General features: G+C 41.3%; 1 protein-coding gene across 8 annotated transcripts in view; it reads left to right on the top strand.

Annotated features, from left to right (window-relative positions):
• ZEB1 (zinc finger E-box binding homeobox 1) overlaps nt 1–27,352 on the top strand; it is a 200,180-nt gene extending 172,828 nt beyond the window's left edge. For 6 of the 8 annotated variants that reach the window (XM_018057181.1, XM_018057180.1, XM_018057188.1 and 3 more), the window contains 6 exons: nt 275–436; nt 8,429–8,631; nt 12,417–12,522; nt 20,707–22,517; nt 24,530–24,710; nt 24,836–27,352. In XM_018057181.1, the coding sequence (XP_017912670.1) occupies nt 275–436; nt 8,429–8,631; nt 12,417–12,522; nt 20,707–22,517; nt 24,530–24,710; nt 24,836–25,434 (3,062 nt within the window). In that variant the 3' untranslated portion in view covers nt 25,435–27,352. The remainder of the gene's footprint in view (nt 1–274; nt 437–8,428; nt 8,632–12,416; nt 12,523–20,706; nt 22,518–24,529; nt 24,711–24,835) is intronic. The other 2 variants (XM_018057183.1, XM_018057182.1) reach the window with 1 other exon arrangement.

Here is a 27,651-nt window from a genome sequence, read left to right as displayed (position 1 = left end):
CTTATTCACCAGTAAAATGGAATAGAAGTACAACCCTAAAACTTAAAGAGGATATGGTAACAATGTCGAGACTTTTAGAACACCTTAAACTTACGAAAACAGACTTCTCAATAGATTATAGCTGAATGAGTAAATTGTTTTTAATATTCCTGTAAATATTTCCTGTAGATTCAAGGACAGTCGTGTATTCTCTCAAGATAGTTTCTTATTTAGGAAAACTATGTAACAACTTGGTGGTGAAATGGCTTTTTTATAGAGTATGCATTTCTTTTAGTAAAAGATGATGAATGCGACTCAGATGCAGAAAATGAACAAAACCATGATCCTAACGTTGAAGAGTTCCTGCAACAACAAGACACTGCAGTCATCTACCCCGAGGCACCCGAGGACGACCAGAGGCAGGGCACGCCGGAGGCCAGCGGGCATGACGAAAACGGTAATTGGAGCTCACGGCCGCTTGGTTCTCACCTCTGAAGGATTATTGCTTCCACTGCACTGTGTGGGAACCCACCCCACTATAGGGAACATTTCTGAAAACCAGAATTGATTGCAGATGGCAATCGAGAGTAATTTCTTTAGCGAGTGGAGTGATGTCCATGGTGACAGTGTGTAGTCTTCTGTGAGTGCATCTCATGTATCCTGTGATGCCCCCACGTGTGAAATGCTTAGACCATGCCTGGACATTGACTTCCATTCACTCATATGGCAGCAGGCAGTAGAAGTAGGTACTGGGAGAAACCATACTTTCCCTTGATGCTACTCCTCTGTTCTGGAAGAAAACCTCGGTGGTATGGCTCAGAACATACTAATTTGGAGACAATTTTATTTTTCCCTGTATCTATCTTGGTTGTCTCTGATATTAACAGCCAGTGTATAAACAGCAGTAAAATACAATAGTAATGTGTTCATATGTCATTTTGCCTTCCAAGCACTAGAAACAGATAAAAATAGCATGTTTCAATACTACTCTCTCAAGTCATCTCACCCTTTCCCTCCCCTACTGTGACCAAAGGTCTGTTCTTTATATCTGCGTCTCCTTTGCTGCCCTGCAAATAGGATCATCTGTACTGTCTTTCTAGATTCCATATATATGCATTAATATATGATATTAATATACGATTGTTCGCCTCTCTTTTTCTGACTTCATTCTGTATAATAGGCTCTAGGTTCATCTGCCTCATTAGACCTGACTCACATGTGTTCCTTTCTATAGCTGAATAATATTCCATTGTGTATGTGTACATCTTCTTTATCCATTCATCTGTCAGTGGGACATCTAGGTTGCTTCCATGTCATAACTATTGTAAATATTGCTATAATGAACATTGGGGTACATGAGTCTTTCTTTTTCAGTTATGGTTTCTTATTCCCAGTAGTGGGAATGCTGGGTCATATGGTAGTTTTATCCTTAGTTTTGTAAGGAATCTCCATACTCTTCTCCACAGTGGCTGTATCAATTTGCATTCCCACCAACAGGGCAAGAGGGTTCCCCTTTCTCCATACCCTCTAGACATTTATTGTTGGTTGACTTCACGATGATGGCCATTCTGATAAGAGTAAGATAATACTTCACTGTAGTTTTGATTTGCATTTCTCTGATAGGAAATGATATTGTGCATCTTTTCATGTGTTTATTAGCCATCTGCATGTCGTCTTTGGAGAAATGTCTGTACAGGTCTTCTGCCCACTTTTTGATGGAATTGGTTGTTTTTCTAGTATTGAGCTGCGTGAGCTGCTTGTATAATTTGGAAATTAATCCTCTGTCAGTTGTTTCACTTGCTATTATTTTCTCCCATCCTGAGGGCCGTCTTTTCCCCTTGCTTATATAGGTTCCTTCATTGTGCAGAAGCTTTTCAGTGAGATCCCGTTGGTTTTTGTTTTTAATCTATGTTACTCCAGGAGGTAGGTCAGAGAAGATCTTGCATATTGCTATGATTTATGTCAAAGAGTGTTCTGCCTATGTTTTCCTATGAGTTTTATTGTTTCTGGTCTTACATTTAGGTCTTTAATCCATTTTGAGTTTATTTTTGTGTGTGGTGTTAGGAAATTCTAATTTCTTTCCTTTGCACATAGCTACCCAATTTTCCCAGCACCACTTATGGAAGAGACTGTCTTTTCTAATCTGTATGTATCCCTAGATCTGAAGTGGGTCGTGTGTGTGTGTGTGTGTGTGATCTGAAGTGGGTCGTGTGTGTGTGTTCAGTCAGTAAGTTGTGTCTGACTCTTTGCAACCACATGGACTGCAGCACGCCAGGCTTCCCTGTCCTTCACTACCTCCCGGAGTTTGCTCAAATTATGTCCACTGAGTCAGTGATGCTATCTCATCTCATCCTTTGCCACCCGCTTCTCCTTTTGCCTTCCTTCTTTCCTGGCAACTGCTGCTGCTGCTGCTAAGTCGCTTCAGTCGTGTTCGACTCTATGCAACCCCATAGACAGCAGCCAACCAGGCTCCCCCATCCCTGGGATTCTCTAGGCAAGAATACTGGAGTGGGTTGCCATTTCCTTCTCCAGTGCATGCACGTGAAAAGTGAAAGTGAAGTCGCTCACTCGTGTCCGACTCTTAGTGACCCCGTGGACTGCAGCCTACCAGGCTCCTCCATCCATGGGATTTTCCAGGCAAGAGTACTAGAGTAGGGTGCCATTGCCTGGCATCTGAGTCTTTCCTAATGAGTCGGTTCTTTGCATCAGGTAGTCAAAGTATTGGAGCTTCAGCATCAGTCCTTCCAATGGATATTCAGGATTAACTTCCTTTAGAATTGACTGGTTTGATCTTCTTGCAGTCCAGGGCACTCTCAAGAGTCTTCTCCAGCACCACAATTAGAAGGCTTCAATTCTTTGCCACTCAACCTTTTTTATGGTCCAGCTCTCATGTCCATACATGACTATTGAAAAAACCATAGCTTTGACTATACGAACGTTTGTCAGCAGTGATGCCTTTTTAATATGCTCTCTAGGTTTGTCATAGCTTTCCTTCCAAGGAGCAAGCATCTTTTAATGTCATGGCTGCAGTCACCATCTACAGTGATTTGGGTCTCTTATAGACTGCATATATACGGGTCTTATCTTTGTATCCAGTCAGCCAGTCTTTTGGTTGGAGCATTTAATCTGTTTACATTTGAGGTAATTGATGATATATATTCTTATTGCTGTTTTGTTACTTTGGGGATTGTTTTTGTGGATTTGGGCATTTATTGTTTGTAGATTTTTTGATGATAGCCATTCTGACTGGTGTGAGGTGATACCTAATTGTAGTTTTGATTTGCATTTCTCTAATAATTAATAATCTTGAGCTTCTTTTCGTGTGCATTTTAGCCATCTGTATGTCTTCTTTGTAGAAATGTCCATTTAGATTTTTTGCCCGTTTTTTGATTGCATTGTTAAAAGAACAGCTGAGTTGCATGAGCTGTTTGTTGGGTGGTTTGTTTTTGTAAATCATTTTTCTTCCCTTCCTCTTTGGTTCTCTTGTGATTTGATGACTATCTTTAGTGTTGTGTTGGGATTCCTTTTTCCTTTTTGTGCATATGTCTGTCGTAGATTTTCGGTTTGCAGTTCCCACAAGGTTTTGCTAAAGCAGTCAGTATATATACGAGGTAGTTTTAAGCTGCTGGTCTCTTAATTCGAAATGCATTTCCAGTACCCTGCACTATACTTTGCTGTTCTCACAATTGCTGATTTTGATGCCATGCTTGGGTGTGGACGATTTCCTGCCTTTACTGTATGTTTGCCCTAACCAGTGAGCTTTCCCATTCATAACTGTCTTGTTTCTAGTTGTAGGCTTTTTTTTCCCTCTGGAGAAGTTTCTTTATCAGTTAGTATAAAACTGGTTTGGTGGTGCCAAATTTTTGCTTTTGCTTGTCTATAAAATTTTTGACTTCTCTGTCGAAATCAGAGCTTTGCTGAGTATCCTTGGTTACAGGTTTTTCCCTTTCATCCCTTTAAATATACGTTGCCACTCCCTTCTGGCCTCTAGAGTTTCTGCTAAAAAATCAGCTAATAACCTTATGAGGACTCCCTTGTATGTTATTTGTTGCTTTTCCCTTGTTGCTTTTAATATTTTCTCTTTAATTTTTTAATTTATTTATTTAATTGGAGGCTAATTACTTTACAACATTGTAGTGGTTTTTGCCATATATTCGCATGAATCAGCCATGGGTGTACATGTGTCCCCCATCCCGAACCCCTCTCCCACCTCCCTCCCCATCCCCTCTCTCAGGGTCATCCCAGTGCACCAGCCCTGAGCACCCTGTCTCATGCATCGAGCCTGGACTGGCAGTCTGTTTCACATATGGTAATATATATGTTTCAATGCTATTCTCTTTGATTTTTTATCAAGTTGATTAATATGTCTTGGCATGTTCCTCCTTAGGTTTATCCTGGGTTTATCTGTGCTTCCTGGACTTAGGTGACTATTTCCTTTCCCATGTTAGGGAAGTTTTCAGCTATTAATCTCTTCAAATATTTTCTCAGGCCCTTTCTCTCTCTTCTTCTAGGACGACTATAATGTGAATGTGGGTACATTTCATGTTGTCCCAACGGGTAGGTCTGGCCCCGGCTCCTCTGAAATCACTGCTTTTTCCCTTGTGTCCCAGCGCACCCAATACCTTGTGTGAGCCCCTTAAGTGTGTTACTTCTCTTTTCCTCAATTTTTTGGAGTTCCTGTGATCAAGCCCCTTTGACCTTAAAAGTCAAATGCTCTTGGGTCTCATCCCCCTGATGCCAGATCTCCAGACTCAGGAGCCTGATGTAGGGCTCAGAACTCTCATTCCTGTGGGAGAACCTCTGCAATATGATTACTTTCTAGTATATGCATCACCCATCCAGCAGCAATGGAGCTTAGTTGTATTGTGAATACACCCCTTATACCATCTCCTTACGGCCTCTTCTGTGTCTTTGGAAGTAGAATGTGTTTTCTGGTAGGTTCCAGCCTTTTATGCTGTTGGCTGTTCAGCAGTTAGCTGTGATTTGGGCGTCTTCTTGAGAGGCGGTAAGCGCAGGTCCTTACTCCACCATCTTGTCCTCTGGGCTTACTTTAATCTTAGGCACATATTCTTGAACTCAGCACTGCAGTGGTGATTCCCTTATTCTCTGTCATGAAGATGGATGAGGAAGGGGGTATGATTTGACCTATTATTGCATTATTTGACTTCTTACTGTTGAGTTTGAGTTTTACGGATTCTTTGTGCATTTTGGATAGTAGTCCTTCTTTGGCTGTGTCATTTGTAAATAGGTTTCCCAGTCTGGTTTATCGTCTAACTTGCTTATTGTCTTATCTCATGAGGTAGAACATTCTCAGTTAAGTCCAGCTTATCAATTATGTCTTTCATGACTCTTGCCTTTGGAATCTAAACAGGCCTTACAATACCCAAGTTGGTATAAGTTTTCTTCTGTTACAGCCTATGTCTTAGTCATTTTGCATTTTATAGTTAGGCCTGTGATCCTGTTTAATTTTTGTGAAGGGTATAAGGTCTGTGTTCACATTCGTATCTCTGTGTGTGGATGTCCAGTTGTTCTTGAAAAGACTGTCTTTGCTCTATTTTATTGCTTTTGCTCTCTGGGCTCACCTGTATTCCATTCCGCTGATCCATCTGTCTGGTCTCTCACCAACACCACACTATCTTAATTATCATAGTTCCGTAGTGAGCCTTGAAGACAGGCAATGTCAGTCTCCCGTTATTCTTGCCTTCAGTGTTATGTTGCCTCTTCTGGGTCTCTTGCTTCTCCATGTGAGTTTAGAATTTTTGTCAATATCCATAAAATAACTTGATTGGGACTGCACTGAATATGAAGATCTAGTTGGGAAGAACGGACATCCTGATAGTATTGAGTCTCCTTATCCTTGAGCATGGAATATCTTTGTATTTATCGAGTGCTTTGGTTTCATTTATCAGAGTTTTGTAGTTGTAGTTTTCCTCAAATAAATCTTACATATATTTTGTTAGATTTATGCCTAATCATTTCAGTATTTTGGTGCTAATGTCCTTTCACCTGAAGAAGCAGTAGGTTACAATAAATATGAAAGGGAAATATAAAACCTTAAAATACAGATGTTTATAAATATGTAAAATTTTTATGTAACAAATAGGATTTCAAAAAGCCTCAGTGAAATAATGAAAACTAAACTTTGTAAAGTCCGTTGTTACAAATCAGTGCAGTTAAGTCCCCTAAGAATTGGAGCCTTAGTCATTCTGAATCAGTATAACATTTGAAGTGTACGATGTTCTTCATTCGGGTATTCATTACCTTCAGGCATGTAATGTAGTTTAGCTGCTAATACAGTGCTTCTCAGGAGACATGCTGTCACACCAGCAACATCTCTTCCCATGAAAAAGTAATTTTCTTCAGAAGCACTTAGGTTTTTAACGTTTTAGTAAATTAAATATACCATCCTGTACTTCGTAAGTTGTAAACAGGGGAGCTTTATTCCAGCAGGTTGATTTATCAAAATTCTGGAACAGTGGGAACTAATCAAGGAGGTTTTTTCACAGGTTTTGTATCAGTCTGCCACTAAAGGAAGTTTAAGACACAGAAATGTAAAATGTTCTTTAAGTAAATTTATTTATGGTCACAGATTCATAAAGAAATTATAGTTCAAAAAGTGGTGAGACATAGGGTGGATTTTTTAGTACTGAATTCCTACCACAGGTGTATTATAGGAATTCTAAAAAGAAACATTTATTCCTTAAAGGTCTTCATTGCTAAACGGTGAGTTTAAAAAATATATATTATTTTTGTAAAAACAAAAACAAAAATTTTAACTTCTAAACCTGTTCATCCTATAAACTTATGATGTTAAATATTTAGATTTATTTTTCATTGTTTTATGCTGTTGGCCTAAAATAATAAGTTCATATTTCATATGTGTGAGAACATTCAATTGATATTTATGAAAAGAACTTGCTGTTAAAATATGAGCAACTTGCCATTTTATAAAATTATTAGTATTTTGTACATTAATTACAAGAATTAACCATGAAGACAAACAAGAAAATAGAATGTAATGCGAGCAGACAGCTTATGACACAGGAGTTCAGGGCAGCTTGACTGGCGGAAGCAAACTGACTGCGGTGCTGATGATGAAGCCCCCGTCACGTGGACTCAGCTCCAGCCCCTGAGCCAGCTGAGCGCAGCAGCACCGACGGGCGAGGAAAGTGTCCCAAGTGCTGACTGCCCACTTGCCTGTACAAACAGGAAACTGACGTTAGACAAAACACAGCATGATTCCCCGCCCCACATGTCCTCACGGGGCTAGTCTGGTCCCCTGAGAAGTGGGTCATGTCAGAGTCATCACTGGTGACTCCTTGCTAGCTGATAACAGAAGATACCATCATAAACTTTGGGGTCTTGGTTGTCTGACTTTATTCATATGTTTGATATATATTTCTGTCTTAGCTGTGTAGAGTCAGGTGTTCAGCCTGTTCTTTGCAGGCTTGTCCTTGAACAAGACATTAAATTTATATGGACTTGAATTTCAATAACAGTGACATGTTGAGGAAGTAAAGAAAATTGTTGTGACATTTTCTTTGGTAGTCTGTTTTTCTATAAGAAATTAAAAACAAAGTTAAGATAACATTTATAGCAAGATGTGACTTAGGAACTTTTTCCTTTGAAGAAGTAAATCCAATATAGAAATGTAGTTAAATAATATTGGCCAAGTGGTATTACATTTTAAGACTGGCAGGCTTAGATGTTTCCATGTATTAAAAAATATGTAGTTCATTCTCTGAACTACGGTTTATCTATAATGGCTTATTTTCTGAAAGCTATCCTAATAGTCATCCATCTGAAACTAAACAAGAAGTGTGCCGGTGTGTCTCAGGAGATGAAAGAACACGAAGAACTCACGCGGGGGCATCTCAGTGGCCCGCCCTCAGTCCAGCCCCCACTGCTCCTCACACCTCCTACAGTGTGCCTCCTCAGTCACCTGCAGGGGAGCCTTAGAAACGGGCTCTAACTGTATGTTACTTAGTCTCTGATGCCTGAAGTGACATTTTTCAAATTTGAAAGAATGAACATTCAATAACTAACGATGACATTGTTACCTTTGTAGAAAGATGGTTATTGTGTACCAAACTCCTTTCATGTGTATACATTCACAATGATAACCTGCATTATAATTTTGCTTTTGTTTTCTTTGTCTAATTAACCATACAAAAGAAGAGAAGAATTATGTTTTAGTGAAAAAGATATGAGACTTTAAAGTCAGCTTGCATTTGACTCTCAACTTCATTGTTCACAGGCTGTGTGACTTGGAAGTAATTTAACCTTTTCTGGGCATCACATCCTCTCTTTATAAAACAGAGACACATCAGTGTGTTGGTTTTGAGGATCAGATACAAAGCACAATATCTGGCACACAGCAGAGGGCCTCGGTGGGCACTTTGGTACTAATTTGGGAACATCTTTAAAATGTACGATCCTTGTTTTACAGGAACACCAGATGCATTTTCCCAGTTGCTCACCTGTCCGTATTGTGACAGAGGATATAAACGCTTTACCTCTCTGAAAGAACACATTAAGTATCGCCACGAGAAGAATGAAGACAACTTCAGCTGCTCCCTGTGCAGTTACACGTTTGCATACAGAACCCAGCTCGAGCGCCACATGACCTCCCACAAATCAGGACGAGAGCAGGTAAGCGGCATGACTCAGATTCACCCACTGTCCACACCGAGAACTCCTTGCTCCATGGAAGGCAAGGGCTCTCACACGCTGAAAGATTAAGGGGCTGTACCAGACAGTGTCTGGTCTGCAGCCTTGTAAAAAGGACAGTGATTATTCGTTTGGATGATCAGGTCATTTCTGAGTTTAAACGCACATGTAAACACTACGAAGACTATTTTAGAAGTGACTACATTTTTTCTTTTTCAGACAAGGTCCCTTTCAACTCAGTTATTTTGCTTATATCATAACAAATATGTCAAGTTTATCACTGGATTTCAAAATGGATTCTACTAAAATGTTCCATGTAGGAAAAATAAATAGCATCTCATAAAGCACATGACTTACTACTGACCAAGTAGAGGAGAAAATCAAACAATAATCAAGTTTAATTTTTTGTGAAACGCTGACTGTTATCAGTACAACTGTGGCTTTTTTTCATGTAAGGGAAGTTGCCTCTTAAGAATCTAAAGTTTAGACTGAATCATTTTTAGTCTGAGGACTCAATTTTTCATACGGTTTATTCTGTTTCTATGTCACTTTGCCTCAATTTCTAGAAGTATAAACCAAGACCATCCTTAAGTTATGTTGCTGGCTCTGAATTTAAGGATTAAAGTCAGAAACGTTTTGCCAGTTCTGCTTCTGTAAGGTCAACTGTAAATAATCAAATTAATATCTGGTTAATCTAGATTTAAAAGTCGAATAAGTGTTCAGCAGCACACAGTATGTTGAAGGTGTGTGCTGTGCTTGGGGCACATGTCCAGTCTCTTCTGTCAAAAGACTCGGAATACCTGTGCACCTGAGTTTAAGCGTCTGCTCCATGTGTACCCACGTCACTGACCCGAGAGAGCAAGTCACCCTCTGGGCTGTGATGGCTCAACCAAAAACCAGGCCAAAATCTATAAGAGAAACAGTGATGAGAATGGGTCAGCCTGTCTTCTCAGGACCCTGGTGACAATACTCATGAAATCATGGGGTGTGGAGTGTACAGGCAGGCATGAGCACAGGGCCAGCTCTTCCTTGGGTAGGTCAGCGCTTCAGTCCACAAAGGAGCACTTGGGGTGGGAGTGAGTGCCAGGAGGAGGAAACTGACCCACAGAAGACAAACCCCATATTCTCATCTGCCCTGAACGAGTCTTGTCAGGGACAGAACAGAGGCATGCTCTTAGCACCCCGGCGTCCTGACCTGACCACAGTGTGGGTGGAGCCTGGGGACCTGATCCCAGTGTAGACAGGCCCTGGGGGCGTGGCCACAGTGCCGATGGGCCCTGGGATAGGGGCTGTTCAGGTGACATTTGGGAGCAGAGCTGTCCTGCAAGCGCTGCCCCCACATCCTCTCCACCAAGGGCCCTTGTCAAAGGAAGGAGCTTCGAAGGACAGAACTGGAGGGAAAGCAGGAGATGCTGTGAGAAAAATAAGTCGTAAGCTCTCTGATGAGCATGGAGGCCACTGTGTGTGTGAGGCTTTCTCTGAGGGATGTAAAGGTGGCTGGTCGGTTTCATATGTGAAATACGTGGTCAGACCAAGGTCAGGAAGGAGCCGTGATGGAATGTGGAAGCCAGCAACGTGAGGGGTATAATTGGGAACCGTTTAGGCTAGGAGGCAGAGCGTCTGCCTTGCTGGCCTCTGGAAATCACGGTAAACATTTCCATGTTGTCTTATTCATGCAACAGATGTCTGAGTTTTGATTCTGTGTAAGGCCTGTTGAAGGTGTTCAAGACACAGTAGTGAAAATGAGCAAGTCCCTGACAGTAGTGGGCCTGTATTATAGGTGAGAGAAAACAGATGTAAAATATAAACACACGTGGAATGAAGAAAACAAAGCAAAGAGGATAGAAAGTGGTGGAAGCTGCTTTTTCTTTTTTAATAGAGAGACTAGGGCATCTGACCCTAGACTTGGGTGAAGTGAGGGAGCCAGTCACAGAATGACTGGGAGAAGGGCCTTCTGTGCAGAGGGAGCAGAGGGGCATGAAGGCCTCGAGGCAGAAGCCAAGGAAAGGCAGGCAGCCAGGGCGCATGAAGGGGAGAAAGACGAAGAGGCTGGGTAGGGAGGAGCCAGATGACGAGGCCTCTTGTATGAGCCATGGCTAAGGCCTGTGATTTTACTCTAAAGTATTATAGGGAAGCATTTGAAAGATACTGGGTTTTGTGTTTATGTCTTATTTTTAAGGCCAGATGAGCTGTGGGGTGGAGAGTAGATGGACAGAGACAAGAAGGAAGCAGGAAGCACACCTAAGGGCTGTGGCTGTAACCCAGGCCAGAGGCACTGGTGTAACAGATGTGACATCATGAGGATGGTGGCTACAGGCTGGCTTACTGAGGGATTGGAGAAGGGTCTCGGAAAGAGAGGGACCAGGATTCCTCCAAATTCAGGGCCTAAGGAACGATCAGATAAATGAGGGGTTTACTCACGAAGGTAAGAAACAAGAGTAAGTGTTACTCAGTTGTGTCCAACTCTTTGTGACCCCATGGACTATCCCACCAGGCTCCTCTGTCCATGGAATTCTCCAGGCAAGAATACTGGAGTGAGTAGCCATTCCCTTCTCCAGGGGATCTTCCCCACCCAGGGATCGAACCCTGGTCTCCTGCACTGCAGGTGGATTAAGCCCCCAAAAAACAGGAGAGGAGGAGCTGATTTCCAGGAAAGAAATGAAGAGGTCAGTGTAGTCCTCTTAGCAGATGCCTGTCACTGTTCAGTGGGGACGTCGAGGAAGCTGTGAGAGTCTAAAATGGAGAGAGGAGAGATCTAGAGAGAGCTGTTTGGAGCTGGCGCCGTGTATTCAATTTCAAAGCCAGGGGTTTGGGTGAAGCAGAACCTGACACATACTTCACGCTTATTCTTGGTCCTTCCTGTGTGAAGGACAGAAGGGAGATAGCAGTTTGGGAAAGCACAGAGCAAGCAGAACTGGAGCCTTTGAACAATGGGTAGAGTCATAACAGTCACAATTAAGGGGAAGCATCGCCAAGGAGTAAAGGATGGTATCAGTGGGAGCAGAACGTAGGACTCACTGGATGATAGATGTGGACTCCTGCTGAAGCAGCCTGGAAACTCGGGGCTATAAACCTGGCATCTGTAGCCTCAGAATCTGTGCCCAGGGGTGAACAGGAATCCTCTAGAAATTTATGAGTAGAATGTATTGCATAATTCAGTTCAAACACTGCTTTTGTAAGATGAATAAAGGGTGCAGAATTTATTCGAAGTATGTAAAAGTGGGGGGTTGATAAACCAGACAGAAAGCTATTACAGTAATCCATATTTGACTGAAAAGAGGGAAGTATTTTTTAAATCATCAGATTAAGATTTTGGAAATACCAAACTTGCTAGAGAGGATAAAGTCCTGAAAAAGCCCAGCCTTTTCTTCTGTTCTGGAGACCTTGTTCTTCTTTGCTTGAGACAGATTCCTGGACATTCTGGACCATGGTTTCTTTATCTGTCAATTAGAGTGCAGGCGAGGGAAATCACCTCTAGTTCCTGGTCAAGTACATATTTTTTGCTAAATGCTATATTGCGTCATAGAGTGATTGTGATTCTGATTCTTTAAACTGGGAAGTGGAGATTTTCCTTTATTTCGAAATTCTGTTGCCACTGTCCTCTTCCTTTTTGGTAACATTCCAAGTATTAGATTTTTGTGACTGCTACTATTTGAGGCCTTTAAAGAAACAAAAGAACCACCCAAACATTACTTTTAGCAGACTGGATGTTCTTTATGTCTAAAGCTTTTTTGCTTTATAAATAAAATACCAATTCTTTCTTACAGAGACATGTGACGCAGTCTGGGGGTAATCGTAAATTCAAGTGCACTGAATGTGGAAAAGCTTTCAAATACAAACACCATCTAAAAGAGCACTTAAGAATCCACAGTGGTAAATATGTTTTCTTTGTCTACCTTGACTATCTTAGTGATTATGATAGTAAATTAATATCACATGTGAGCTACACATATGGTTAGAAACTCGTTGCAATTGTTTTGGGATAAACACTAATATGGAGACATTTTCTGCTTATAAACGGTATTTTATTGGGATCTTACTCTTCGGCTAAAGTATATCAAGCTAAGAGGACACACTTTGAATTTCCTAATAAGAATATAGCATTTTACAAGATGTACAACCTGAGACACTTACGCTTTTCGATGAATGTTCATTTCATTGCCTCTTGCACAGTTAACAAGGGAATGATAAAGCATGTAGGATACATGCTTGATAAAGCATGTGCACAAGGAAAGGAGGAGATGAAGATATTCTCTCCATAAGAGAAGGAGAGATGGAACTCAAGATAGGAAGTGGCATGGTGCACCGTGGGGATTGTGGGAGAGGGCAGCACAAGGAGGGGTGGGAACTATGGCAGGAGAGGAGATTTCACGGAAAACGGGCTTCCCCCATCTCACCCTCAGTTCTGCACAACTCATCATCTACAGCTTCACATGAAAAGTGAACATTAATACATGGTAAAAATACTATGTCAATTTTACAGACTTACAACCAAAGAGAGCTCTATTTGCCTTTTTTTGGAGGCTTTACTTACCCAAAAGCAACCAAGAAAATTCACATTGCATTATGAAATCTGTCTCCTGGTAAATTTTGATGCGTTATTTGATACTAAATAATTTCAATGAAAGACACCTGTTATGGATTTCTGCATATGCTTGTTTTGTGGAAATTATTATATTAACAATTATTAATTGATTTTACAAATATCCTGCACAAAAAGTACGGTTGGGTGGCTTTGTGATATGTGTGTTTTATTTTGAAACGGCATTAATAGAAGTTGTGCTGAATTGCTCATTGAGGGCTAAAGAATGTTACCTCTTAAAACATGCTCAAACTGAGATTCATACATTTTTTAAAATTTTTATTCGTTAATGTGTCTGGAAAACAAAGCTGTCTTTTGGCATCTGCATCAGGATCCTATTTCTTAGCTCCTGTGCTATTGAACAATTTTCATCAATTTCATATATATATTAATATTATATTAACATATATCCAGTGGATATTTTTCCTCTACTACTGTCCTTTTTCTCCTAGCTTTATTGAGATATAACTGACATACAGCACTGTATAAACAGCATGATTTGACTTACCTTGGCTATTGTAGATAATGCTGCAGTGAATGTATGGAAAAGTATTATATTTCAATGTATAATATATACAGGGCTGTATATATAATCTTTTCGAAGTATGTTTTCATTTTCTTTGGATGAATACTCAGAACTGGAATTGCTGGATTAAAAGGTAGTTTTCTTTTTAATTTGTTGAGAAATCTGTATACCATTTTCCATAGTGGCTGCACCAGTTTACATCCTCACCCACAGTGACCTAGGGTTCCCTTCTCTCCACATTCTTGCCAATACTTTTTTGTGTGTAATAATCATTCTGACAGGTGTATGGGGATATCATATTAATGATGTTGAGCATCTTTTCATTTGACTTTTGGCTTCTATAAGTATTTTTTGGGTAAATATATCTGTTCAGATTCTTAGCCCATTCTTAACTGGGTTGTGTCTTCTTTTGATTTTGAGTTGTATGAGTTCATTGGACATTTTTCATATTAACCCCTTATCATTTATATCATTTGTAAATATCTTCTATTCAGTAAGTGACCTTTTCAATTTGTTCATAGTTTTTTTGTCTCTATAAAAGTCTTTCAGTTTGATGTAGTCCCCTTTATTTTTGCTTTTGTTCCCCTTTCCTGAGGAGACATATCAAAAAAAAAAATATTACTGAGATCTATGTCAAAGAGCTTACTGCCTGTGTTTTTTTTCTGGAAGCTTTATGGTTTCAGATCTTTAATCCAAAATTTACTTCTGTGCATAGTATGAGAGAGTGTAGCTGTCCAGTTTTCCCAACACCAGTTATTGAAGGGGCTTTTTCCCCACTGTATATCCTTGCCATAGGTTAACCACCCTTACGAGTTCATTCCTGTGGTTTCTGTTATGTTCCCTAGATCTATTAATCTGCTTTTGTGCCAACACCATGCTAAATGACTGTAGCTTTGCAGCATAGTTTGAAATTGAGGTCTGTGACACCTCCACTTCTGTTCTTTTTCAAGATTGTTTTGGCTATTCAGCATCTTTTATGTTTCCATGCAAATTTCAAGAGTTATTTATTCTAGTTCTGTGAAAAATGCATTGTCATTTTGACAGGAATTACCCAATAGGCATTTTGAATATGTAGAATGAATGAATCTATATAGAATCAATATAGAATCATGGAACCTATTTTCTTAATTGTTCTTTCTTGTTATTAATGTCTAGAAATTCAGTGGATTTCTACATTAATTTTGTATCTGGCAATTTTACCAAATTCATTGATGAGCTCTAGTAGTTTTTTAGTGGCATCTTTAGAATTGTCTATGGATATCGTATCGTATCATCTGTAAACAGTGACAGTTTTACTTCTTCTTTTTCAATTTGGATTCTCTTATTCCTTTTTCTTATCTGACTACTGTGGCTAGGACTTCCAATACCTTGTTGAATAATGAATAAAAGTGGCAAGAGTAGATATCTTTGTCTTGTTCCTGATCTTAGAGGAAATGCTTTCAGCTTTTCACCATTGAGTATGATGTTAGCTATGGGCTTTTCATACATGGTCATTATTACGTTGAGGTATGTTCCTTCTGTACCCATTTCTTTGAGAGTTTTTTTTATCATAAATGGATATTGAATTTTGTCAAAAGCTTTTTCTGCATCTATTTAGATGATCATATGGTTTTTACTTTCAATTTGTTAATGTGGTATATCACCTTGATTTGTAGATATTTAACCATTCTTCATCCCTTGATGAATCCCACCTGATCATGGTATACCTGGGTATTTCAATGTATTACTGAATTTGGTTGGCTAATATTTTTGTTAAGGAGTCTTGCATCCCTATTCATCAGTGATACTGGCCTGCAGTTTTGTGTGTGCTTTGGTTTGATATCAGGATAATGCTGACCTCATAGAATGAGTTCACAAGTATTCCTTCCTATCCAATTTTTTTAAATAGTTTGAGAAGGATAGGTGTTACATCAATAATTTATTTTTAATAACCCCCCTTCTTATCAGAAGGGCTTCCCTGGTTCAAACGGTAAAGCATCTGCCTGCAACACAGGAGACTCAGGTTCAATCCCTGGGTCGGGAAGATCCCCTGGAGAGGGAAAAGGCAACCCACTCCAGTACTCTTGTCTGGGAAATCCCATGGGAGGAGCTTGGTAGGCTGCAGTTCGGTAGGCTGCAGTCCATGGGGTCACTAAGAGTCGGACACGACTGAGCGACTTCACTTTCACTTTTCACTTTCATGCACTGGAGAAGGAAATGGCAACCCACTCCAGTGTTCTTGCCTGGAGAATCCCAGGGACGGGGGGAGCCTGGTGGGTTGCTGTCTATGGGGTCATACAGAGTCGGACACGACTGAAGCGACTTAGTAGCAGCAGCTTCTTACCAGAAGGGCATCCCTGGTTCAAATGGTAAAGCATCTGCCTGCAATGCAGGAGACCCAGGTTCAATCCCTGGGTTGGGAAGATCCCCTGGAGAAGGAAAAGGCAACCCACTCCAGTACTCTTGCCTGGAAAATTCCATGGATGGAGGATCCTGGCAGGCTACCCCATGGTCTCAAAGAGTCGGACACAACTAAGCGACTTCACTTTCTCACCAGAAATTATTTGAAGTTGTTGATAGAGATTATAGCTAATTCATTCTTTAATGTTGAAGTTGGGGTAATAAAACAGAGTAAGATTTCATATATAAAAATGAACGTCCTATTGCAATCATATAGGAGGGTCGCAGATCTATAGATTATATGCAGTTGGGAAGCACAGATCGTACAAAACGTTGAAATATTGTAAGTCCAGAAACAAGAAGTTGATATCTAATCACAAAATCCTGCACTGATCATCAAAAATCAGCTTCAATCAAGTAATAATGCTTGTGCTATCTGTAGAAACCCTTTAGGTGTTTCCATGGTCAAGAGCTTTATAGTAAGCTCACAGCATGCTGCTGCTCTGAAAGAGGAGGCAGATTCAGGCCACATCATGGCACACAGACTCCTGTGCTCTGCTGTCCATTCATATTTACGTCTCTTAAAGAAAGCAAGACAGGCATGAAGTAAAAATGAGAAAGAAAAAAAAATACTATGAATTCCTTTGTACATGCTAGAAGAGACCACAAATTAGACCCTATGTTTTAGGAAGTAAGAAAACTACAGTTAGTAACGGAAATCTAGAGTGTTTGTAGGTAAAAAGGATCAGATGTCAGAAGATGAGAGAAAAGCACAACTCTTCTGATACGAAGTCCATAGAGAAAGTTGTTCCTTGGAACATCATTAAGAAGAAAGAACCAAAAGATAATTTACATCATCCTCAGAAATATCCTTAAAATAATACAGCAGAGGATTCAATAGTGTTTTCATTCTAAAGTAAGATTCTTCCATAGAGGCCAGTGATATTTCACCAAAATGCAGTTCAGAAAGAGCACTGCCCCAGGGTGCCCAGTGGATACCATCCAAGTCTACAGCTCCCTGGTGGGTTATTCCAAGGGGAGATTTCAAGCAGGGCTACTCCAAGTCATCCCAAATAAACAGAAACCGAGGGTAAGCATTTAGAAAGTATTATATCAAGACAGAGCTGTGACAAATTCATTAGAGTCTGTACAATGTTAGTCCATAGGAGATTGGAAAATGTTTTTTAATGAAAAGAACAGTGATCATTCACCACAGGTAGTTTTGAAAGCACTGCTTAGAGTACCTAATAATGAATGAACCTCATATCCTTCAGGAAACTCTGGGGGTTTTTTTGCAGCTGAGTTTTTAAGGCATTGAAGGTTAGGGCCCTCAAGTTATGTGCCCTAGAATTGCATGGATCTCTTCTGATGTCCATGAAAGGAACCCTATGTGTCACAGTCCTATATCCTTTGCACATGGGAACTGTGCAAAGGAACTGTGAGGAGGCCACTGCACCTGCCCACAGAGAGGGTGCAAAAGAGCCCCTGCACCCAGGCGGGGAGCCTCCCCAGCAAGTAACCTGGGTTTGTTCCACAGCCTGATAGTCGTTTCAGCCTAGAAAACTTTTACATCACGTGCAACAGAGCACCACCTTAGCCATTAGAAAAAGGTCAGTGTGCATAATGTATCAAACTTTGAGCAACACAACTTCCTGTCGTAGTAGTAGTTACAAACACTAACCTAGGTCAGTAACTGAGGTGATGTGCTTTAGCTATGAAGTTAGAATTAGAAACACGGCTTTTTCTAACAGACATAGACTTTGGCTTTAGAATAATTGTTCTGCAGTCTTGGTTATAGCAGCAGTAAAGTAACTGGGTGATTCCCATAATAGTAACGGTAACTAGCACCTGCTGGACCCTCAACTGCATTAAGTCATGCAGCTCTCACAGTAACCCTGGGAGGTAGATGCTACTGTTTCCTCCTTTTTCACTGATGAGAAAATGGAGTTTCAGAGAACTTAGCTTGTCCCCAGTCACTCAGCTGGGACACAGAAAAGCTGGGCTCTGTGACACAGCCCTCCTGACTCCAAAGCCACTGTCATCCCCACTGTGCTCTGTAAAGACAGAAATAATCAATACTACAGATGCTTATTTTCCTAGTCAGCAAGGGAACAATCATGTAGTTCATCTAAAAAGGTCATCAAATAAAGATGCAAAGACATATCCCTTGTTTTACACCCACTGGAAATTTTTATCCAATGCATTTTGAGTATTGAATCACATTTCAGGCATCCCATTGGAAAGATATTGATAAAACTGGAGAAACTCAGAGGTGAGTTAACAAGCGGGTAAGAGTTCTGAAGAACACATCCCATGAGGAATGTGTAAAAGACCTGGACACATTTAACCTGCATGAGGGAAATTGAAGGATTCTTGGGACAGCTCTTCATCACATTGAAAGTCTGGCTTGTCAAGGAAATGTTAGACCAGCTCCATGCGGCATCAGAAACAAACATAACATGGAAGGCCAACTTTGGCTTAGTACTGACCCTCTGTCTCATTGCTTTTCTAAAGAGTCACTAACATTTCTTGAGAGCACACTGGGTTTTGCTATATCATCTGTTATAACCAGAACAATCCAGTGAGGATGTATCTACATTTATTTATGCACCAAAACACTGAGGCTTGGACAGGTTAAGAAAATAAACATAGTATGTGCCAGAGCAAGAATCTGAACTTAGATCCTGGTCCTCAGCAAAGCCAGACTAGACTGCCTTCCTCCAATCTGTCCAGCAGCAATAACCTCCTTTCATTGAGAAGGAGGCTGTACTAGAGGGCTTTATTAGATTCCTTCCAACTCTAATTTGATTATGCAGACACATTTGAGAAAATATAATGCACTTATTTTAACCTTTACAACATTGAAATTCCAAGACTAGCAGGTCCTACGCTTTCTTGCTGCTTTCCTTTTAATCATTAAAAAGAAAGGGGGAGATAAAGAGCTGTATTTTGCTACTGAGTAGATAAGCAGCATCACCACACTTCATCATTGTATAGTTGGCCACTCATTCATCTGGCAGAGGCTTACAGAGCAGCTCTGTGACCTGCACGCAGCAGGTGTGGGAGTAAACAGCACTGAGACCCGGATCTCCCTGAACCCAGGCATTGGTAACTTTTAGACTATACATTCATTAACTAGAACATGTTCAAACTTAAGCAAAAAAAAAAAAAAATGAGTTGTATGAAAATATTCAACTCAAAAATTTCTGTCAGAGTACCCACAGTGACCCAGAAGAACACCTTGTACCGTGGAAGGTCTTGGGGAGTGATGTAACTGAGGCCTCTGCAAGCAGGAAGCTTCATTTTTTTTTTCCTTACATTTCACAAAGATGTTGTATTTGTGCAGCAGAAGTATACTCTGTTTTAATACTTAAATGTTCTAAGTTACTGTAACCACTGTCACTGAAATTGAAACTCCAAGATGCTTTTCATACCGAGAGGCTCGGTGGTAAAGAATTCACCTGCCAGTGCAGGAGGCACAGAAGACACAGGTTTGCTTCCCGCATTGGGAAGATCCCCTGGAGGAAGAAAGGCAACCCACTCCAGTATTCGTGCCTGGAGAATCCCATGCACAGAGGAATCGGGCAGGCTACAGTCCGTGGGGTTGCAAAGAGCTGGACACAACTGAGCAACTGAGCACACAGAGAACACTGCCTTATTTATCTAGAAGTACATACATCCCTTGTAGCTCAGCTGGTAAAGAATCTGCCTGCAATGCAGGAGACCCTGGCTCAATTCCTGGGTGGGGAGGTTCCCCTGGAGAAGGGATAGGCTACCACTCCAGTAGTATTGGGCTTCCCTGGTGGCTCAGACGGTAAAGAATCCGCCTGCAATGCAGGAGACCTGGGTTCGATCCCTGGGTTGGGAAGATCCCCTGGAGAAGGGCATGGCTACCCACTCCAGTATTCTGGCCTGGAGAATCCCATGTACAGAGGAGCCTGGTGGGCTACAGTCCATGGGGTCATAAACTGTCAGACACGACTGAGCGACTAAGCACACACGTACATCCCAGCTTAATAAGCCAAGGCTTGTAACAATACTTGTATTTAAACTTTTCTTCCCCACTGAAAAAGGTCTTTTCAAGCAAACCTATGAATATAGGGAGGATAGATACTCATATGACTCATACAGTCAAGGATAGATGTCCACAGTTATTGAGTCTTAGGGGAGATTTTGCTTCCTTTTGTCTAATATTAATTTCTCCTATAGATGGTTAAGTAGAGTAAAATATAGAGAATTACATAGTTTAGTGACACAGGATAAGAAAAAAATTACTTGAAAGAGTGAGAGATAATTTTTTGGTATCTGAGAAAGATTTGAACTTTTAAAAGTGAACAAAACTGTTATACACACCTGAAGAGAAGATTCTCTTACTGGTCAGCACATAGTTCAAACTAACATTTTACTGGTGCTTGACATTTATGTAGGTTTTCAACTTAAAAGTGATGATTCTAAATAAAATTGTATCACAAGCACACATGGTAACCCCCTTTTTAAATTGATACTGCTTGTTTTAGGGAAAATGTGAATATGTGAAAATTTACGAATGTAACTTTTTGTTGTTGTTTAGGAGAGAAGCCATATGAATGCCCAAACTGCAAGAAACGTTTTTCCCATTCTGGTTCCTACAGCTCACACATCAGCAGTAAGAAATGTATCAGCCTGATGCCTGTGAACGGGCGGCCGAGAACAGGGCTCAAGACCTCGCAGTGCCCCTCACCCTCGCTCTCGGCCTCTCCAGGCAGCCCCACGCGGCCACAGATGCGGCAGAAGACAGAGAACAAGCCCCTGCAAGAGCAACTTCCCGTAAACCAGATCAAAACCGAACCTGTGGATTATGAGTTCAAACCCATAGTGGTTGCTTCAGGAATCAACTGCTCAGCCCCTCTACAGAACGGGGTTTTCAGTGGTGGTGGCCCCTTACAGGCAACCAGTTCTCCTCAGGGTGTGGTGCAGGCCGTCGTTCTGCCAACGGTGGGTTTGGTGTCCCCCATCAGCATCAATTTAAGCGATATTCAGAATGTACTTAAAGTGGCGGTAGATGGTAATGTCATCAGGCAGGTTTTGGAGAATAATCAAGCCAGTCTTGCATCCAAAGAACAAGAAACAATCAATGCTTCATCCATCCAGCAAGGCGGCCATTCTGTTATTTCAGCCATCAGTCTTCCTCTGGTTGATCAAGATGGAACAACCAAAATCATCATTAACTACAGTCTTGAACAACCTAGCCAACTTCAAGTTGTTCCTCAGAATTTAAAAAAAGAAACCCCAGTCCCCACCAACAATTGCAAAAGTGAAAAGTTACCGGAAGATCTTACTGTCAAGTCTGAGAAGGACAAAAGCTTTGAAGGGGGAGGGAATGACAGCACTTGCCTCCTGTGTGACGACTGTCCCGGGGACATCAATGCACTTCCGGAGCTGAAGCACTATGACCTGAAGCAGCCCACCCAGCCCCCTCGGCCCCCCACCCCAGAAGCTGCCAAGCCCGAGGCCTCCGCTCCATCGGGGTCCGGAGATGGCAGTTTGTCTCCCAGTCAGCCACCTTTAAAGAACCTCTTGTCTCTTCTGAAAGCATATTATGCTTTGAACGCACAGCCAAGTGCAGAAGAGCTCTCAAAAATTGCCGATTCCGTGAACCTACCACTGGATGTAGTGAAAAAGTGGTTTGAAAAGATGCAAGCGGGACAGATCTCAGTGCAGTCTTCTGAACCATCTTCCCCGGAACCAGGCAAAGCCAACACCCCTGCCAAGAGCGACGGTCAGCCTCAGGCTGCAGACGCAGATGAAACCCAGGACAGCACAGGGAACCGCCAGAGCCCTCTGAAGAGAGCTAGCTCCCCTGTCTTACCAGGGGGCTCGGCCGTCAATGGTTCCGGAAGCAGCGCCTCCTCCCCTTCTCCCCTGAACCTCTCTTCCTCCAGAAGCGCACAGGGTTACTCGTACCCGACAGAAGGGGCGCAGGAAGAGCCGCAGGTCGAACCTCTTGATCTTTCACTACCAAAGCAGCAGGGCGAGTTATTGGAAAGGCCAACTATCACTAGTGTTTACCAGAACAGTGTTTATTCTGTCCAGGAAGAACCCTTGAACTTGTCTTGTGCAAAAAAGGAGCCACAAAAGGACAGTTGTGTTACAGACTCAGAACCAGTTGTAAATGTAATCCCACCAAGTGCCAACCCCATAAATATTGCTATACCTACCGTCACTGCCCAGTTACCCACGATCGTGGCCATCGCTGACCAGAACAGCGTTCCGTGCTTGCGAGCACTGGCTGCCAACAAGCAGACCATCCTGATCCCCCAGGTCGCCTACACATACTCGACTGCAGTCAGCCCAGCAGTCCAGGAAACACCCTTGAAGGTGATCCAGCCCAATGGAAATCAGGTAAAAAAGGAAAAGAACCACTCCCAGCCCCAATCCATTGATCAAATGATAGTTTGATTTATTTTAGTGAATTTCTCTAATAAAAACCAGGCATGAGAGAGCCAAGCAGCTTGCTAAACTGTCACGTTTGAAAGGAAATAGCTGACTGTGTGCCTTAGCTGCGGTGGCATCTCGGCTTTTGCTGTTTAGTGATCCAGAGTGTAGTTTTCCACTGCAGTTTTAAGTATTATTTTGCAGAAAAGAGGGTCGATGGGTCTCAGCTATAAGATTGACTGTTTGAAACTAGAGATGGAAGAGGAAAGTAAAATTCAAATACTCATTAATCAGACTACTGTTTTATAGTTAAGTTCCCAGAATTCATCATAGTTTCTGCCTTGATTATGATCATCAGTAAATGAAAATTTGTTCACAGATGTTTTACACCAGGCTAACTTAGCTCTCACTTTTTGTGTTAACCTCTGTTTATAAAAGGCTTTAATGAAGCAAACAAAAGTATATGAAGAATTCACCTAATGAGTTTACTGATGATTTTATAAGCTGTAAACTGGTGTTCAATCATAATACCACATGAGGGAATACAGTTGTGAATCTGTGGATTTTCCTCTGTAACGCTCTCCGAGTCCATGACAGTTACGATAAAGCTATTCTGCATGACTGTTGTGTGTTTCACTGTCCAGGCTTTTTCTGTGTCACTGACCTTGATGTCTCCATTTTTCCCATCAATTTCTGATTGAATCAAATGAATACTAGAGATAAATTTAATCTTTTTCCCAAATACTTACTCTAAGAAGATGCGACTAAAATAATTATAATATCCTGTTCACGTATGTTTTGCTACTTTTGTCTCCTTAAATACTGCTACCAATGGGGCTTCCTGTAATTGTGGTAACCTTGAGAAAGTTTTCACATGGCTAAATTTTTCATGAAATCTAAATTTTAACTGTATAAAAACACTCTTCACACCTTTGAAGAATAAACTGGAAAATTTCAGTTAACGAGATCCAGTAACATGAAGAGAGTCCCTTTAACACGATTGGCAGCTTACAAGTGACAGAACAACGTCTGTCAGCACTTCGCACCCAGTCACTCAGCTTAGTTGTATCTGACTCTTGGCGACCCCATCGACTATATATAGCCCACCAGGCTCCCCTGTGCATGGAATTTCCCAGGCAAAAATACTGGAGAGGTTTGACATCTCCAGAGAATCTTCCTGCATCAGGGATTGAACCCACATCTCCTGCATTGGCAGGCAGATTCTTTACCACTGAGCCACCAGGGAAGTCCTCTCCTGCCTTACAAAGCTGTAAGAAATTGTGGGAAACCTCTAAACTTGTGGAAAATGTGTGAGTTTAGGATGGAAGTCTTCAGGAAAGACACAGGATCCTAGGAGCCCAATCCCACTGCAGGCTCCCTGCAGAATTCTTCCACCTACAGGAGACCCTGCTGCCAGTTTTCTTCCTAACCCTCACCCAAAACTCTGAAGATTCACCATCAAGCAAAGATTCTCGTTTAAAAACACAGACCTGCCTGCATTGTTTTTCCATCTTGCTTCTTAGAAAATTGATAGAACAAACCTCCCTCTTTACGAGGAGACAATGAAGTTTAGTTCACAAAATTCTAAGGTTCTGGAAGATACAATTTAAAGACCACTTTTAAGGAAGAGTCTTAATTTTCACTTAGTAAAACCCAGAAGGTAAGTGATGCAGTTAGAAATTCACGACTGTTTAGCAAACTGGTAAGTTAAAACATTGGGCAGACTTCTCATAAGTTAATGATCCATAGGCAGCTAAAGTGTTCTCTGCAGCGTCCTTTCTTTCAGTGCCCGCTGACCCTGGGCTGCTTTTGCTGTTGTGACTGCACTGCCCACTCACCTGAACCCTCCCTTGGAGCCTGCTTTGGTCAGGTTGTTGAAAGCAGAAATCAAAGTGGTTCCTTCAGCTCTGCTTTTATTTATGTCTGTCGTTTATCCTGTAATCTTAAATGAACTTTTCCTACTTCCTTTTCTCCTCTAGGATGAAAGGCAAGACACTAGCTCAGAAGGAGTATCCAACGTAGAGGATCAGAACGACTCTGATTCCACGCCCCCCAAAAAGAAAATGCGGAAGACAGAAAACGGAATGTATGCTTGTGATTTGTGTGATAAGATATTCCAAAAGAGTAGCTCACTGTTGAGACATAAATACGAACACACAGGTATGTACGTTAAGGAAGCTGCCAGTTTTGCAGAGTTGAATTGATGGCTATTTCCATAACCGGAAGTGCCCCAAGGCCTAGCAGCTCCATGCCGTTACATTTCATAGCTGTGCCCTTATTTTCAGGTAAAAGACCCCACGAGTGTGGCATCTGCAAAAAGGCGTTTAAACACAAGCATCACCTGATCGAGCACATGCGCCTGCACTCCGGGGAGAAGCCCTACCAGTGCGACAAGTGCGGGAAGCGCTTCTCCCACTCGGGCTCCTACTCCCAGCACATGAACCACCGCTACTCCTACTGCAAGAGGGAGGCCGAGGAGCGGGAGCCCCCCGAGCCGGGGGCCGCAGGCCCAGGGGTCCCGCCCGAGCAGCACGCGGGGCAGGGCGACTCGGACGAGAGGGAGAGCTCGACGCGGGAGGAGGATGAGGACAGCGAAAAGGAGGAGGAAGAGGAGGAGGAGGAGCGGGAGCTGGAGGAGCTGGAGGAGGAGAAGGGAAGTGGAGCGGCGCGAGGGGCGGAGGAGGTGGAAGAGGAGGTGGAGGACGGGGAGGAGGAGATGGACGACGAGGAGGACGAGGAGGAGGAGGCGGAGGAGGAGGGGGAGAGAGCAGAAACAGAAGGTGTGGGGCAGGGGGCGGGGGCTGGAAGCCAAGCCCATAGCTTAGAACACAAAGTCAGTGAGGGCAGCGAGCAGGTGTCTGAAGAGAAAACAAATGAAGCCTAATAGTTTTTCTAGAAAAGAAAGAAAATTCTAATTGGTAATGAAGTTTTGTTCTATATTATACATGCTTTTCATGGAAACACAGTAACCTGTATACTGTGATTTCTGTTCACTACTGTGTAAAGTAAAAATTTAAAAAAACACAAAATCAAAAAAAAAAAAAAACCACACAAAAAAAATCCGGGTGTGCCTGAACCTCAGACCTAGTAATTTTTCATGCATTTTTCAAAGTTAGGAACAAGTTTGTAACATGAAGCAGATTAGAAAACTTAATGACTCAGAAAGCAGAGATTTAACAGGTTAAAGAAAGCTGATTGATTAGATGAGCACCTGACATTGTTTCATTTTATCAGTATTAATTAGCACTCTTACGTTAGTTTATTCTTAAGCTGTACAATTGGGAGAAATTTTATAATTTTTTATTGGTAAACATATGCTAAATCCGCTTCAGTATTTTATTATGTTTTTTAAAATGTGAGAACTTCTGCACTACAGAATTCCCTTCACGGAGAAGTATAATGCAGTTCAAAACCGTGCTAACTACCTTTTCTAAATTCAACCTAGAAGGTAGTCATTTCTAATATTTAGATGTCACAGTAGAGCGTATTCTCATTTAAAGTGTATTGTTAGCCTTAAGAAAGCAGCCGCTAGAAGAGCTGAAGTTTCTTACTCATGTGGTTTAAAATGGAGTTGACGAGATTGCCGTTGAGTTCTGATTGCAGGGACTAACAGTGTTGATACTGGTGAGACAGCAGAGACGTCAGAATCAGTGTTCGTAATTGTGTTTGCGTACGTGGTACACAAATATGAAGGATGTGATATGAAGCTTTGTATCTCCTCTGGCCTTAAGCAAGACCTGTGTGCTGTAAGTGCCATTTATCAGTATTTTCAAGGCTCTGACCAGCCTCCGTTCATGCGTGGCCTACAATAACTAGCATTTGTTGATTTGTTTCTTGTATCAAAATTCCAAAATAAAAACCACTGACTCTGTCAGAGAAGCCAAACACTGGGACATTTCACCCTTTAATTCCTCAGTATTCATTTTGCGTTAATTGACTTTCAAAATTTCTCTACTGAAACGAAAGGGAAATTTTCTAATCTGCTTTATCCATGTACTTGCATTTCAAACATGGACCTGCCATTGTTATTTGGCTCATAACTGTTTCCAAATGTTAGTTATTATGGACCCAGTTTATTAACAACATTAGCTGATTTTTACCTATCAGTATTATTTTATTTCTTTTAGTTTATAGATCTGTGCAACATTTTTGTACTGTATGTCTTCAAACTTGGCAGTATTAATACCCTTCTTACTGACATATGTACTTTTAGTTTTAGAAAACTTTTATATTTATGTGTCTTATTTTTATATTTCTTTATTTATTACACAGTGTAGTGTATAATACTGTAGTTTGTATTAATACAATAATATATTTTAGTATGAAAATTTGGAAAGTTGATAAGATTTAAAGTAGAGATGCAATTGGTTCTCTTGCATTGAGATTTGATTTAACAGTGTTATGTTAACATTTATACTTGCCTTGGACTGTAGAACAGAATTTAAATGGGAATGTATTAGTTTTACAACTGCAATCAAGTCATTTTACCTTTACCCAGTTTTTAATATAAAACTCTTAAATTTTGAAATTCACTGTGTGACTAATAGCATGATGCTCTGCGGTTTTATTAAGAGATTAGTCTAACCATAAAACTCTCATTTCCTTAGGAAGCCAAATTAGGATAACCTCATGTAAACAGTGTTGGGAACAACGTTTAACATTTTGTGCCAATTTGTTCCTGTATTCATGTATGTAAGTTACAAATCTGACTCTCCATTTTTAAGTTCCTTGTTACACCATGGTCATTTTCTAGTTTTTTACCAGACTCCCCATCTCACAATAAAATGCATCAACAAGCCTGACTTGCCGTCCTTCTCTTGATCATTGTCAAGATTTTCTCTGGAAAACTGTTAAGTGGGTATGCAATCATCCTGCTCTGGGTGTATCTTGGGCTGAATTTGGGTAAACTCAGTGGTTTAGACATTCCCCACCAAGTCAGGGATTTTCCTGCAGCTGGTGTTTCTGGGAATGTCAGAGGTGACAATGAATGGCCAATTGAGAGCTTGCGTCCTCGTCCAGAAGCTTTTACCCCCGACTCTGGATCCGTGACCTCTTACCCTGGGGGAGCTGGGTTTCACAGTCTTTCCTCTGCACTCCCACA

This window comes from Capra hircus, chromosome 13, assembly GCF_001704415.2.
Source record: "Capra hircus breed San Clemente chromosome 13, ASM170441v1, whole genome shotgun sequence".
Classification (NCBI taxonomy): Eukaryota; Metazoa; Chordata; class Mammalia; order Artiodactyla; family Bovidae; genus Capra; species Capra hircus.
This window is presented reverse-complemented; position numbering and strand designations above follow the sequence as displayed.